Genomic DNA, 14,818 nt, shown 5'->3' on the forward strand with positions numbered 1-14,818 from the left:
AAGACAGTCGGGAGAAAAAAAAACCTAGGACTCATACAGTATCTACTTTTTTTAGCATCAGAATTTGTGGTTTTCAAAAAGCGGTAGAAAATGAATGAATGAATAATTAACGAAATTAGTCTTCAACAGGAGACAATGTGTTGGGAGTATTAATTTGTCATGTAAAGTGCAAATAAAATCGACAGCGACAGCGCCCTCTGCTGGCAAATATCAGGACAAACATACTAGCTCCATTCTATGAATGCATCAGTAATTAAATGACAATTAAAATGGAACCCCAAGGTAATGACATAATACACAATCATTTGGATGATGTTCTCCCTACAGCCGTGTAGGTTTTCTTCTGGTACTCTGACCTTTTTTATATATTAATTATATAAATATCAGCAATGAAACGACTTTATTGGATGAAGTCATAAATGTACTGGTTGCACTAAAATGCAAGAATCATTACAAACAGTGAAACACGAGTAGAAAAATCTCCTCACAAACACGAAAAGTGGTGAGACATCGTTCAGTGATCAAACCGTAAGGCCACAATCCTCACAAAATAAAGAGTTACTGTAGCTGTGCAAATTGACACAAATGTGTACACATTAAAGTGCTAATCGTGTGGTTTTTTTTTTTTAAACAAAATGTAAACAAAAAAAGACAACATCTGAGTGACCCAATGTCTCATTTCTTTCTGCTTTAAGTCGAAATGTCAACAAACCTATTATATGAATCACAGGTATTAAAGCCATAATCTAAACTCAAATAAACTAGCCAAAATAAGCGTCCACTTTAAGGTGCTTGTAATGTTTTTAAAGAGTGAATAATAACATCAAAAACAGAAAATGGCAATGCTAATAATGCCTCTCATGATGGTTAACAATGTACTCCATTCACTGTGTGTCAGATGGTGGATGGAAGTCATTTATCTTAGCCGGACTCAGTTCTTCACGAAGAACGGGTGAGCGAGGGCATTGGCGGCTGAGATGCGTCTGCTGGGTGTGAAGGTCAGACATTTCTGCAGGACCGACATTTTGTTTGTATGCTAGTTTGTGCTGCCATGGCCTTGCTAATGTTTGTGTAGAAGAAGAAACTCACAAAAAGGAGATCGCTCTCGTCCGGGCTCAGCTTGGGTAGCAACTCGGGAGACGGGCTTTTGGGCCCCCAGAAGGGACTGTAGGTTAAGGGAGTGTGCTGGGGCCACTCGTCCTCATTAGGCAAACCGATGACCCTAATGGATCACATTAATGACAAAAGCATTTCGGGCCCATGCTAAGGAACACAAAATATTGCATCATTCCGTTTTTCACTATGTGGCCCTCGCTGGAAAAAGTCTGGACACCCCCCTGATAGAAAAGGTCAAATTACTCACTCAAATATTTTCTGCAGCTGCTGCACCTCACTGAATCCTCTGAAGAGCGGCCTAAGGGATGCAGGAGAACTTCAACGTGATTCTCATGTCACCGTGCACGCCAGCGAGATGGTCTCACCTCAGCAGGAAAAGCTCGGCAAAGATGCAGCCGGTGCTCCACACGTCCACAGACGACATGTACGTGGAGTTGAGCAGAACCTCCGGCGCTCGATACCACAAGGTGACAACCTGTAGTGACATTCAGTATCATTTTAAACACATCCACGTAGCAGTAGAAGACGTGGGTGCACGTACGCCAGGCGTGAGGGCAATGTTGAAGGTGTAGATACGAGCCAGGCCGAAGTCGGCGATCTTGACCTCGCCGCGGCTGCTGATGAGGATGTTCTCCGGTTTGAGGTCGCGGTGCAGAACCATGTTGCTGTGCAGGAAGTCCAGGCCCTGCATCAGCTGCAGCATCACATCCTGTACGCAGCAGACACAGCATGTTCATTTGTGTAATTATTACTTTTTTGGGTTTTACTTTTACTAAATATACAATTTTCTGCACCTTGATGTTGTCTCGGGTCAGTCCAGTGGAAGAGGCTTTGGACAGGTAAGCAGACAGGTCCTGGTCGATATACTCCAACACCACAGTAAGGTCCAGGACTCTGTCCTTCACCATGGCAGAAGCATCCAACATCCTGTGGAGTCAAATGACAGCAAGATAACAATGTATAAAAAAAGTTTAGCTTTTTTTATGCTAATATAGTACATTGTTTCCCATGCATTCATTTAACACAGCCACAGCTATATTGCAGTCCTGTGTGGAAACACAAATAACAAAAAGTTACATTTTGTTCAATGCTTTGGGTCTTACTTGACTACATTGGGGTGGTTAAAATGCTTCATCCTGTCCAACAGCGCCACCTCGCGCAGCATGAAGGGAGGGATGCCGCTGTCCCACGAGGCTGCTTGGATGTTGTACTTCTTCACCGCCAGGAGGCGCCCTTTCTCGCCCACTTCCCTGGCCTTGTACACCTTGCCGTAGGCGCCCTTGCCCACCTCCGCCAGCAACTCGTAGCACAAAGCACTCGCTCCGACCTCCATGATGGCACCTCGTACGTTAAACTAATCTGACAGTTTGACGAGAAACGTCCTTTAATTCTGGTGACAACATTGTGATATGAAATGAGACGATGATGGCGCGTTTGCTAACTGTAAAGCAGACGCTGTTTAGCTAGCAGGCCACCAATAAAGTTATTATTACTCTTAATACTAGTCATGACAACATATTTTTACCTGATCAGAACCCTGCCTCAATGTCGCCGACTTCGAAAAATACGCTAGCCGAAATTTTACAGAGTAAAAATGACAACCGCTAAATTGTCCAACTAATCCAAAAACAATAAAGATGTGCACGAGCAGCTGTACGCGCTGCGTTTACGTGAACTACGGAAACTTCAGACCTCCACCAACACTGGAAATAATACAGAATCAGCGCTCGACTTTAAACTTCTGAATGTTTGTACACAACACTTCTTCGTATTGTAAGTGATGCAGACATTTGTTGGGAATGCTAGCAAGTTTTTCCACTCACATGATTAGCATACTTTACACACAAAATATTGATCAGATGTATTTGGTGGCACATTGGGTTTTTAATATAAAGTGTGTTAGTTAACAGGTAGTTACACATCGCAATAAAGTGCCAAATAAGTTGAGAGTACATAACATGAGGCATACTTCCAAAACTTTAACATTCACATTATTTATGTTATAATAACCCTATAACGCAATAGTTGCATAGGCCACACTTTATTCCCTTTTTTGTTGATGTTCCAGCCAAGTAGTCAGCCACTACTTTTCTACCCCGGTTACTTGTCTTTCAGTTTGAGGTCCGCAGAATTGGTCCTCTTAGCCAACTCCATGGCATCTCGGTGCAGCAAGCGCTTGAGAAGGACCGAAGCGCAGATTAGAGCGCCGTTCAGGGCGCCCGCCAAGCCGCACGTAAGCATATCCTGACCTGTGACACACCAACAAGTGCATAAGGGCGAGTTGCCGCTCGTGTCCTGCATACTGACGGGATGGCGCAGGGGCCCACCTGTCAGGTAGAGGTTCTTCAGCGGCGTCTGAGGCTTCATGATGATGCTGAGCTCCGGGGTGAAGCGCTCCATGCCGTGGTCCACGCCGTAGAACTCGCCTTTGGGTGATCCGATGTAGTGGGTGTTGGTGATCGGGGTCCCCGCGTCGATGTATTCGATCTGTCAAGTACGAAAACTTAAGTTCTGGAGGATCCAAAGTGCAGCATTATGGGAATGAAGTCAGGACATTACGAGAAGACTATTTACAAAGATTAAGAAGAAAGAAAACATTTGGAGACCCCCTACTGCTATGTTTTGACTGTTTTACAAATCATTGCCATGGCAACGACCCCCCCATGTTGAGCTAGTTTGGCGGTCTGACGTGTTGGCGGACCAGCCTGATCCTGGACATGTAGCGTATGAAAGCATCACCTTGTCTCTGGTGACTTTGGGGAAGACTTGCAGGGCCACCTGCAGGGCGGTCTCGATGAAAGCCTCCTTCAGCTCCTTGTACTCGGACGCCCTGTTGTTGACTTTGTCGTCCTTCCACTCCTCAAACCACCCGTATCTGGCGAAGCTGACCAGACTCAGAGTGGACTTGCCTTTGAAGGAGAGAAATGAGATTCTCACCCTAAGGAAATATAACCTGCAGTGAGGGTAAATCATACCTGGGGATCTCTCCTCCCAGGTGGAATCTTTGGCAGACGGAGAGGCGACAAACAATAAGGGTATGCTTCTACAAGCTTCCTCTCTGTCGCTACAACTGTACTTTTCAAACCTGAAACACCAAACACCCGTACACTTGCCATCAAACCGCAGACTCCGAATGCCGACGAGCAGAATAGATGGATGGCGCGAGGGCTTACAGTTCGTCTAAATCGTTCTCGAGAAAGATCCAGTAGTTTTCAGCTTTCAGGCCCAACTCCTCCTTGCTGCCGTTCAGTCCCACAAAGATGCTGAGGCCGCCCTCGCCGCTCTTCAACATGCTCAGCTGCCTCTGGATAGCTGCAACCAACCATCACTTGCATCACTTAAAGCCACAATATGAAGTCATCCCGCCATAACAACATTGGATCGCCTACTAGCGGCTATGTGTAGCGGTGTAGCGGGTACCGCCATGAGCTTCAGGCCGTGGAGTGTTTGTCACATGAGCATGTTTACCTGCAGTCTAGCAATTGCTACAGTAGCTTGAAGGGTAAATGATATATACAGCAGGGGAAGACCTTGAGCATAGTTGTTTCCTACTGTTACTTCACTATAGAAATAAATGATTCATATGAAATAAATTATTCATAAATAAAAATAAATAAATATTTAATAATTTTATATTATTTATAAAAAAATAAAAATAAATGATTAATACCGGGGGTGGCCTGCAGCTCCTTGGGTAGTAGGCTCTGGTAGGTGTTTAAGATGCCAGCATTGGAGATGACTATGGGGGCGCGGATATGTATTTCCTCCTGGCCCTTCCTAACACTTACACCTGGAAACAGAGAATTATAATAATAATATGTTATATAATAACAACAACAATAATAATAATTAAAGACGACTGTGGTGTGCTGTTGCGCGCCCACCGCAAGCTTCTTTGGCATCGTTGAATAAGATGCGGTTGACCGGCGCACGGACCAGAACGGCGCCCCCTGCCTTCTCGATGACGGGGATGATGTGGTAGGCAATCTCGCTGGCTCCGCCTTTCGGGTACCAGGCACCGCTCAGGTAGTGACCGACCAGCAAACTGTGCATGCTGAAACTGGCTTCTTTGGGCATGTTGCCTGTAAGATTGTCAGTGTGGGATTTATTAAAGGGAATCTATTATGCTTTTTCCACTTTTCTGACCTATAAATGTAGTTAGAACGTTGTATTCTCGTGTTAAACCAAGCCAACGTTTCAGATTTGTGCATTTGGAAATGAGTCCTGAAGGAAGTTTGGGATGGCTCTGAACGCTTGGTTTTAGAGAGTTCCCTTCCTTAAATGGGCGTGCCTGAGTACAAGCTGTGCAAGCTACTAGCTGTACAAATTGAGTGGGACCAATCACAGTGAGGTGGGCGTGCCCGGAGGCGGGCCGTGGGTGTAAAAACCAATCTCTTCAAACTTAATTATCATGCTTAATCCCAGTTTTTGTTTTTGTGTACATATCTTGTACTATGGTCGTAATTTCTGCAACGTCATTTTCCAAAAATTCTTATTTCTTTAATATTTATAGTTATTTTGCCAAATTATGATATTTTATCATTATAAATGTTTAACTATATTTTTGCTAGCTTTACTTTTGCTGTTGTATTTTTTAGTTTTCTTGATAAAATGATATTTTTAGAATGCCACCGGCAAATAAGAACCCGCCCCCGGGCCACACTTTGGACACCCCTTGAGTACCTGATCCTTATAAATTAATTTGTCATCTGGTGATGCTGAGCTGCTAAAGGACCTCACTTCCAATTTGCATAATGTCGCCCTCTGCTGGTTGCTGCCAGGAGGTCCACCAAGTGAACATCAACACGGCGGCCTACCGTAGGTGCCGAAGCAGTAGGAGAAGACGACCCTGAGGTCCTTGTTCTCTGTCAGTTCGTTGACAACCTCGGTCAGGCTGCGGGTTGCCATTTTGTAGAAGGGTGATAGAGTTTTCAGCAAGCCGCTGACGGCCAGGAGCTTGGCCAAGGGCGCGGGGATAAGCTTCAGGAGCACCAGGACCCAGGCGTTGCGTGCTGATGTCTACGTACACCACAAAGAAAGAAAGAAATGCACAAAATGCGGTGGCTTTGCCGTCAGCGACACGCCACGCGTCCTCCTACCTTGACCAGCCTCATGTACTCGTCGATGGCCTTCTCCTCGCCAGGGAAGTACTTCTTCAGCACGGTGGGGAAGCGTTTGCTGCCGCTGTAGATGGAATAGCGGCGGCGGTTTTCAGGCGGTCCGATCAGGACTTGGTCAAATGGATTGTCCATTGGGTCCCACTGCAGCTGCCCGTTGGTGATCTGGTCCAGGACGCAGCGCAGCGGTTTGTAGCTGTGCATTTCGCCGACGTAGTGAATTCCTACAGAACATGACAGCAACGTAACCTTTTAGGACCGGGGTTGTGGCATGTATTGTAAATAAAATTGACATTTAAACATTCAATTCAAGTTGTTCTGTTGATTTGTTGCTGAAGTGGAAGTGTTCCGCATACCGACGTCAAACTCAAAACCCTTCTCCGTGAACGTGTGGCAGCATCCTCCGGCCCGATCGTGCTGCTCCAGGACCAGGACTTTCTTCCCCACTTTGGCCAGCATCGCGGCGAGCGCCAGGCCGCCGATCCCACTGCCCACCACCACGGCATCCAAGTTGTCGGGTACTTTACTGGCCAGGAAGCCTTGGAGACGTGACAACTTGAATCAAGTCAAAATCAACCTTTAAAACAGGACAATCAACACAAAGATGCACAAAGTTGTTCGCTCCTGGTAAATCTGTTTAAAATCAAACTTATATTGAAGCTTTCCAGTGTGTATAAAATGATAAACAGTATAAAAATAAAAAATATTCTAAATTATCCAAATCTCGCGAGAAAAACATGAAACTGTAGGAAATCAAAATGATGACGGAGAGAATACATTTTGATCTACTAATTAGCTACAATTTTCAAAACAGTTGTACGTGTCTGCACCCGAGTTGTATTAAATGAACACTGAACTTAAAACATTAATAAATATACATATATTTACATATACATTGTGTATGTTGCTAAAGTGAGCAAAGTTTGTATACCTCACGACCATTACCCCGCAACCTACCTTGTTTCAACACTTTGTTCTTCTCTTTGCGGTTGTGGACCATTGGTTTGAGGGGTTCACGGCTGTCCACCGCAAAGGGGTTGAGTCCAGGAGCAGTAAAGACATATTTAAGTACCAAAGCTATCAAAGCGACACAAACAAACGCCACAGCGATCCACATTGTTGCGTTCAGGCTTGACTTTTGGCCACCGGTGGCACCGCTGCCGTCGCCGAGCTTGGCAGTTGGTTCACTTCCTGATGGCTACAAAGAAGCACCGCCCATATTACAGATATACCACGTTGCTGGCCAATCAGAGCACATTGCTAGAGGAGTCAGGAAAAAAGGCCACCAATCAGCGTCAAGTATATTAATGTATGACTTCACGCATTTATTGACAAAATAAAAATCTAGAAAATTCTCTATTAATATAATTTCGAACAAAATAAAACTAAATGTCCAACTATATCTAAGTGAAATATTGTTTAACATGTTATATATTTAAAAATATAATAAAATTCACTTTTTGTCACAAAGCTATAACCTATAAGCATAATGGATTGCTGGGGGGTCCAAACAGTGCCTGACAAATCAAAGAATGTGGGCAGCCACTATGAGATTTTTATTTGTACAATTTTCCCCCGAACCAATGAAAAACAAGCTGTAGGCCGCACTTTGGACCCCATTGACTTATGCTCATGCATGGGAAAAAGTGTAAGTAAGGACTTATGGCACACATATTAAAATGTCCACTGTTGTAGTTGGTACTTTTTTTGCATGACTAACCAATAAATCACCTTCTGAGGTACATTAGTGAAATTGTTTTAAAAGTTTGTTTTGTTTATGTCCTCTAAAAAGAAGAAGAGGTGGAAAGAATTTTTTTTTTCCAATTTTATTTCTTGCTCCAAAATGTCACCTGACCTGCAGCTTCACATGCTGTCGCCATGATGCTCATTGTCTTTACGATTGCAAAAAAAAAAAACTCGCGTTTGACAAAAGAAACCTGCTTCCCTGCGCAATGCTGCTCCAAACTTTGACTCACCAAGCCTGCAAGGATTCTACAGATGATAAAAACTGCATGTCATGCTACACACGTCCTCGCTGGAAATGTAATGTTGCAACCAGCAGAAGCGGAAAGATGATTGCTTTGTATGATCAGTGGAGTTTGACTCATTAAGACTGACAAAGCAAAAAAAAAAAAGTCCTCATTTGTCCAGCAGATTTATTGGTAACAAAGGTCAGAGCCAGCGAGGACATTGCAATCATATCACGGCGTATGGGATCCTTGCATTAGCGCACCCTTTTGCTTCCGTGCTGGACCCGCTGTGCTTTTACTGACAAAGCCAGTCTCTCCAAGCAGTGTTAGAACAAAAGCTCCAATGAGAAAATAAACAAGACTTAAAGAGAGAATGAGAAAAGCCCTTATCTGCCATCTCTGCTCAGTCTTTAACCGTGAGACTAATCTTATCGTCTTATGTTATGACCACCTCATTATCAGCATTATTTCTTATCATTAGCTCTAAAACTCACAGACAAAATGTATCTCAATTGCAAAAAAAAAAGCACTCCAAAGTAAAACAGCAGGTTTCTCATGTGCACGTGTTAGGGTAGAAGTTTGCAGTCACGCCGAGTTGATTTACATGCTTTTGTTGATGTTTTTATTACGCCAACGGTGAGAGTTTGGCATGCAGCCACACTTGCAAACTGCTTTTGTGTGTGTTTTGGTACAATCAGGACAGCTCTCAGATGCGTGTTTAGGCTGATGTAACCACCATGGCTTTAAGGTCCGTGTGAAGAAGGGAGGGGCGGGGGGGTAGAGCTGCCCCCTCCCTCCTCCCAGAGCTCCCTGCCTTGCAGCAATAGTGCAGGTCAAAGTTCAAAAAAGTCACCCAAAAAAAAAAAAAAAAAACAGTAAAAATGGGCGGTAAGCTTCCTCTCTCCTGAAGCTCTTCACTCCATCAGTCAGGGGGGGGCGGGTGCGATGGTGCGGTCGCGTGGTCTGTTGGTAACACTCCGTCCTCGTTGGGCCGTCACTGCAGGACCAGCCCCACCTGGGGGGGAGGGGGGGGGGGACAAACACCAACGTCAACACAACCGCGGCCAAGTCAGAAGCTACAATGTTCAGTGAACACGTCCTTCTCATGATGTGCAGAACTGGGCCACAACACGCACTGGCTTTTAGGGAAGATAGGGTGAATCCTGTTTTTTTTTTTTTTTTCTTTTTTTTTTTTTTTACCTTCATCGCACTTCAACAGGATCTTCCTGAGCCCATGCAGACCCTCTTCAAAATTAGCTAAACCGCATACAAGTGGACTGTTTTTGCCGTTATTGCTTTTCTGTACACATTAAAAAACTGTATGGTGGCATTCCAAATAAATGACATGAACCAGTTTCATTATCTACCACCACATATCTTCAGTTATGAGGTCCTCACTGTGGTATTTATTTCTCCTTTCTCAGACTTACGTTTGCATGAAGCCACGTGTAAAAGGACACTTCTGCATTCCCAAATGATTGAGTACATACACTCCCAAAAGACATACAACCTGTTCCACACAAACGTATGACGTAAGGGTTGGCATGAAAATAGTCAGCAGTCAACGCATGACTCGAGGAATCACTTGAAAATGTATTTTACTTTTGGTCAATACTAGTAATGGAACATTGTCTGATTAATCAATTTGGTGGACGGTGAGCGACGTTGACATATTTTTACAGCGTACCTTTTCTGAGCCCATGCTGGGACACTTCCAATTGTAAAGATAATACTGTAGATTGCCATCGCCGATGCCGAACTTCAGCTTCTCCAAGAATGTCTTGTTTTCCATCAGGTCCAGTGCATTGAAGACGTCAAACCCTTTCTGGAAGACAGAGCGAGAGAAAGAAGGAAAGAGGGAGGGAGGTCAATTATCTCCCTGATAGAGCAGAATATGGATATGGACACAAGGGTTCCAGGGGTGACGCACCGATTTGGCCAGGATGAGGGCGTCGGACATCAGGTCGAGAAGTGGGGTGGTGGTGTGCACGTTGTAGAAGGAGTAGGCGGCTTTTAGACTGCGGTGCACAGGGTGGTTCATGATGGTGGAGGGCAGCGTGTAGAAACTCAGGAAGTCTGTCACTTTTCCATCATTCTGGCAAAAAAAATGACAACCACGATCAGCACTGACAGTATATAACTACTATATACACATACATATTTTTTTAAGTTAACTAATGCGGTCATTACTATTACCCTACAATTGCAGGCGCATCTCAATAAATAAACAGTTGAATTCAATTCATGTTTGGTTTAAACAGAGCTCGCCATAGTGCAACGGTGTACGTCTAGAAGTATGACGAATGCATGTCAGACTGGTTTTCTTGTATCCCAATGAAGTGACACACATCATACAGTAAGGAAAGATGACAGGCAGATGGCTTTTCTCTTTTAAATGCAATGCAGTCGACCCGCATTACAGTCCGGATACTACAAAAGCTATTTCCTCAAAGCTAACATGTGATGTCTGAGTGTGATTGCGTAGCATGCCAACTACATTAGGTAATGAGAGTATAAATGTGACAATAGGGATGTTATTTCATGTCTACATGGCTCTAACAATTAAAAAAAAACATTTATAGACTGTCATAAAGAGGGTTCTTTGTGTCAGTGTGCTGTAGAAAGCGCTACTGTAGATGACATCATCGTCTCATTTGCTAATTGTCTTTTAAGGGACGCCATGGGAAACAAAATGTGAGCATAAAACATGAAAAGCAAAACAAATATTAGCAACACAAATTTTTTCTTCTTTAGTGGCATGTCGCCTGCCTCATGACAGGCAAGTTTACCTCCACCAGGTATGTGTCGATGATGTTCTCCTGGGGCAGCAGCCAGTGGGCCACCTCCTCTTGGTTCATGGCAGGAACCAGGTTGAAGTGGCTCAGATATTCGCGTAGGAGGCGGTGGACGGCGGGCACGTCCTTCTTGGTCATCGGCCGCAGCCCTGAAGTCTTGGGGGCCTGGAGGAGGAAGACTGCGGGTGAAGCCCATCGGGATTGTGCAGGTGTACCTAATACAGCGGCCAGCGAGAGTGTCGTGTGCGGCGACCAACATACCTCGGGGAGACGGTACAACTTCATGGTGCGCTGCATAGTCATGTTCCTGCTCAGGTGGGAGAACTTCACCTCGATCAGTTTGCGTGGGTTCAGAGAGCGATGCCAGTACCTGCGCTCACACACAAACGGCACAGCTTCTAACAAGACACGTTTCCAACTGGGTGGGAGCACTCTCTGTCAAGGCCCACCTGCACGTGCCCACGGGTTTAGGCAGAACCACGCCGGCCGTGTACACAGCCTGGAAGATGCCCTGCAGGTTGACCCGTCTTGTGATCTCTCGGATCAGGACTGGAGCGACTCGCTTGGCTCGAAGCTTCTTGTGAACGCACAGGAAGTTGATCTCCACCATCTTCTTCTCTCTTAAATAAAAAAACCAAACAAAAAAAACAGTATTTAGAAATAATGCTTGAAGTGTCCCCTTGGGTTCTCTATCAAAATGCTAATTAAAAGAGGTGAGTACATGTCATAGATGCGGATGTTGGCGGGGATGGCACTGATGAAGCCCACCAGTTTCTGGTTGGAGTTCACCCTCACACCACAATGCCACTGGGGCAGCCAGCCGGGGGGCCGCAAAGCCCTGCGGTGGGGGAAGAAGATAATGCTTAAAAAAAAAAATCACATACACTGACATCCCCTTATGATGGATTAGTAAAGTACAGCTCCAAATGACAGCAAAATGTCTTCTTTGGAGTCAAACATCAAGCAGGAAGACATTTACCAGAGAAGGAAGTCTGGTGAGTAGTCAAATCGAAACATGTTGTCATCATCTTCCACGTAGTTCTCATTGAGGAGGGTGTAGAGCTCCTTGAGCTGGTTCGAAAAAGAAAAAAATAATATTTTAATCATTTTCAGATTGAGTGTGGAAAGATGCCATGAAAAATAAACGAATTGGATACAATAAAAATGCAGCTTAATTGGTCACAGTAGGTCATTGCAATCAGACACGATGCAACTACGCCCCCTGGTGGCTATAACCTTGCCATTACCACGCCATTCTATTCATTTATGAATACTTTGACCATCATGTGGGAAAAGTACAGCACTTCCAAATCACTGAATTGTTTGCATTGAGATAAGTCATTCCTCATCCACCTCTAACAACTCTTTCTGGATGGTGCGGTGTTAAGTGGCATGAGAAGTAAGATTGTTTTTTGTCATTGCCAGTGATAGTGTAGGCATGTCCTCTAACCACAGCGGCGTTGCCCAAGTCGAGGGTGTCCCAGCTGAAGCCCTGAGGGAGGCTGTAAGGCTCCTCCCGGATGTTGTCCTTGTCGGGCTCGATGGAGCCGTGTGATGTCACCGTCTCGCCTGAAGGGAGAAACAAAACAAAAACAAACACAGCCATATAGCGGTTAATGGTGTCTCACCGGAGTAGACCAAAACGAGGCGGTGGTATTTACCCAGCTTTGGCACTGGCTGAGTGTCCCAGAACTGGTAACTCCTCCGGGTGGCCTCCTCCATGGTCTTGGCGGGACCTTGGCCCACGGAGAAGAGCTCGATGGCCTTTTGGATCTCCTGCAGCTTGTCGGCGGGCAGCGAATTTACCTGAGAAGGTGGTGGACATTCACGTCAAATTGCAGCAAGGCCATGCAATTCTACTTTGATGTTTTGGGATCGAGTCTTGCCTTGGCGAGAGGATCTTGAGACACTTCTGTGGGGCCGCTTTTCTTCTTCTTCTTCTGCTTTCTTTTCTTCTTCTTGGTGCCGCCGTCGTCACCCTGACCCCTGTCACTGACACAAAACATTACTTTCTTTTTTTAGTTCTATCGTGCATACATAAAGTATTTAGGGCACATCATTTCTGCATATTTTTAAAATCCATAAAACAGAATGGCTGTTTACATATGAGCTGAACACTGTTTTTTTTCTTTTCCTTCCCATTACTGTATCAAAATTGGGCTGCACGGTGGTCTAGTGGTTAGCAATCGGGAGACCAGGAAGATCTAGGTTTAAATCATTGTGCTCACACACTACGTGGAAACAAAAGCTAGCGATACAAATTACACAGCACAGCCCCATCCTACCTTAGGTCCAGTTTAAATCACTTTAGCCCCCCCCCCCCCCCCCGCCAGCCCTAACACAGCTAGTGTCATAACCTCCTCATTCACCCACCCTCCAATCCAGCCATCCTTCTGGGCCGCAGACTGACAGAGGATAATCTCATTATTGTCCGAGGCCGAGCGCCGGCCAGCCCGTATTTGTGACACCAGCCCAGATGGCATGTCACATGACCTTTGCGAGCGGCGGGGGGTGGGGTCATAGTGTATATGGACTCATGTATGTATAGATGGATGTACAAAAGGCGGGGAGTGTTTGACAATAGACAAAACACAGTTTGTTCCACAGGCTTCCACTTAGCAGAAAAGAGTTACAAATGTTCTTTGTGCTCGACCTCGCTTGGAAAGACCATCATCACATGGTCATGTTAAAAAAACATTAATGCAATTCCAAGATTGGATCTCATCAAGGGAGCACTTTATGACACAGAATCCAAAACGCTTTAAAAAGTTGCAGTGAGCTCATAGTTAAATGTGAATAAATCACCCCAAAAATGTAACATTTTGCCTGTTCCATGAGCAGGACACGCCTTAACATTTGCTTTGAAGTGTCACCATTTCGGGACTATTAACAATGACAAAAAGTCAACACGGGTCCCCTTTAAAGCGTGTTGTGTGTGTTCGGTTCCGAAATTGGACCTTTTGAGGAACATCTACAATTAGTGATCAAATGGGGATTGTTAAAACCATTAATGACCCACTTGTGATACTCTACCTGCGTCAGACATCTTAAACTGCACACAAAGCAACTTGTTTCACTGTTATTTCTGCTTCTTTGTGCATATAGATTTAACCTGAGACAATGGAGGGTTTGACAGCTATGTTAGCTTGCATGCTAATTAGCAAAATGTCAACGGGATTGGAGTCAACTGTGCGAGTTGAGACACAATAATACGTCAACGGGAGGTGATTTTTTTTGTTTCGTTTAAGGAGCAACTAAAGTCAAAGCTGTGTAGTTGGTCTGTGGGATTTCAATGTGTTAATGTGGATTTGTTTCTTCTTAGCTTTGTTTACGGCTTTCCAACAGCCCCCACTACGCCTTGCTAAGCGTCGCAGCACTTGCAGGGTGACGTTAAACTCCGCCCAAATGACCCCTCTGAACCAATCGCAGCACAGAACACTAGGGCAAACACATCCCCCGGCCAATGGCGTTGTCAAAAGTGGGCGGGACATCACCCACATTCGGCTAGCCCTCTCGACCAGCTCGCCGTGGCCAGCATGTACTCGCCTTTTTGTCGTACGTCCCCGAGACAATTATTTCAGCGCCACCACTCCTGCCACGTCTTCTTACCCATCGTCAAGGTGGTGCTCTTCATTTTCACAGTCGCTGCAGTGTCCGTGGTCTTCTACGTCTTCTTTCTCCGGCAATGGTGCTGTCTCATTCTCATCCGCCATCTTCAACCAGGAAGTGAGTTGCCAGCGCGTGTCCTAAAGGCCTTTAAACGTCCCTCGCTGTGATTGGTCAGCGTTCAGTGACGTCACAATTTGACTTCACTGTCAGC

General features: G+C 45.1%; 3 protein-coding genes across 4 annotated transcripts; all 3 read right to left on the bottom strand.

Annotated features, from left to right (window-relative positions):
* Positions 1 to 381: 381 nt before the first annotated feature.
* Positions 382 to 2,868, bottom strand: cdk21 (cyclin-dependent kinase 21). Its single transcript, XM_078797243.1, has 7 exons — positions 2,220 to 2,868; positions 1,911 to 2,043; positions 1,658 to 1,825; positions 1,482 to 1,591; positions 1,364 to 1,414; positions 1,090 to 1,222; positions 382 to 1,009 (listed from the first exon to the last, which is right to left on the bottom strand). Exons 1-7 carry the CDS (start codon positions 2,447 to 2,449, stop codon positions 932 to 934), a joined length of 903 nt encoding a protein of 300 aa, XP_078653369.1. The 5' UTR covers positions 2,450 to 2,868; the 3' UTR covers positions 382 to 931.
* A 108-nt stretch (positions 2,869 to 2,976) lies between these two features.
* On the bottom strand, positions 2,977 to 7,416 carry retsat.2 (retinol saturase, tandem duplicate 2). The gene is made up of 11 exons (XM_058049069.2): positions 7,191 to 7,416; positions 6,590 to 6,772; positions 6,216 to 6,457; positions 5,934 to 6,135; positions 5,001 to 5,198; positions 4,787 to 4,906; positions 4,290 to 4,428; positions 4,092 to 4,201; positions 3,856 to 4,025; positions 3,444 to 3,603; positions 2,977 to 3,365 (listed from the first exon to the last, which is right to left on the bottom strand). Exons 1-11 carry the CDS (start codon positions 7,348 to 7,350, stop codon positions 3,217 to 3,219), a joined length of 1,833 nt encoding a protein of 610 aa, XP_057905052.2. The 5' UTR covers positions 7,351 to 7,416; the 3' UTR covers positions 2,977 to 3,216.
* A 956-nt stretch (positions 7,417 to 8,372) lies between these two features.
* LOC131103722 (glycylpeptide N-tetradecanoyltransferase 1) lies at positions 8,373 to 14,765 on the bottom strand. 2 transcript variants are annotated; one of them, XM_058050210.2, is made up of 12 exons: positions 14,608 to 14,765; positions 12,885 to 12,990; positions 12,660 to 12,804; positions 12,449 to 12,567; positions 11,978 to 12,069; positions 11,720 to 11,836; positions 11,448 to 11,618; positions 11,260 to 11,368; positions 10,993 to 11,163; positions 10,134 to 10,298; positions 9,891 to 10,028; positions 8,373 to 9,218 (listed from the first exon to the last, which is right to left on the bottom strand). In XM_058050210.2, exons 1-12 carry the CDS (start codon positions 14,709 to 14,711, stop codon positions 9,198 to 9,200), a joined length of 1,458 nt encoding a protein of 485 aa, XP_057906193.1. In that variant the 5' UTR covers positions 14,712 to 14,765; the 3' UTR covers positions 8,373 to 9,197. The 2 variants fall into 2 exon arrangements, with proteins under 2 accessions (XP_057906193.1, XP_057906194.1); XM_058050211.2 differs by having other exon boundaries at positions 12,885 to 12,984; positions 14,608 to 14,734.
* Positions 14,766 to 14,818: the final 53 nt, after the last annotated feature.

This window comes from Doryrhamphus excisus, linkage group LG16, assembly GCF_037039965.1.
Source record: "Doryrhamphus excisus strain RoL-2023G ecotype Guam linkage group LG16, RoL_Dexc_Guam_v1.1, whole genome shotgun sequence".
Lineage (NCBI taxonomy): Eukaryota > Metazoa > Chordata > Actinopteri > Syngnathiformes > Syngnathidae > Doryrhamphus > Doryrhamphus excisus.

What these genes read in the sequence shown, in the direction of transcription:
- cdk21 (XM_078797243.1), bottom strand. Translation starts at nt 2,449, where the DNA reads ATGGAGGTCGGAGCGAGTGCTTTGTGCTACGAGTTGCTGGCGGAGGTG. An exon ending in ACATTGCCCTCACGCCTGGC is followed by an intron (nt 1,592 to 1,657) that starts GTACGTGCACCC and finishes ATGTCACTACAG; the next exon opens with GTTGTCACCTTGTGGTATCG. An exon ending in ACGAGAGCGATCTCCTTTTT is followed by an intron (nt 1,010 to 1,089) that starts GTGAGTTTCTTC and finishes TCGGTCCTGCAG; the next exon opens with AAATGTCTGACCTTCACACC.
- retsat.2 (XM_058049069.2), bottom strand. Translation starts at nt 7,350, where the DNA reads ATGTGGATCGCTGTGGCGTTTGTTTGTGTCGCTTTGATAGCTTTGGTA. An exon ending in CGATGCCAAAGAAGCTTGCG is followed by an intron (nt 4,907 to 5,000) that starts GTGGGCGCGCAA and finishes CTCTGTTTCCAG; the next exon opens with GTGTAAGTGTTAGGAAGGGC. An exon ending in GAAGAACCTCTACCTGACAG is followed by an intron (nt 3,366 to 3,443) that starts GTGGGCCCCTGC and finishes GGTGTGTCACAG; the next exon opens with GTCAGGATATGCTTACGTGC.
- LOC131103722 (XM_058050210.2), bottom strand. Translation starts at nt 14,711, where the DNA reads ATGGCGGATGAGAATGAGACAGCACCATTGCCGGAGAAAGAAGACGTA. An exon ending in TCAGCCAGTGCCAAAGCTGG is followed by an intron (nt 12,568 to 12,659) that starts GTAAATACCACC and finishes TTCTCCCTTCAG; the next exon opens with GCGAGACGGTGACATCACAC. An exon ending in CCAGCATGGGCTCAGAAAAG is followed by an intron (nt 9,219 to 9,890) that starts GTACGCTGTAAA and finishes CCTCCCCCCCAG; the next exon opens with GTGGGGCTGGTCCTGCAGTG.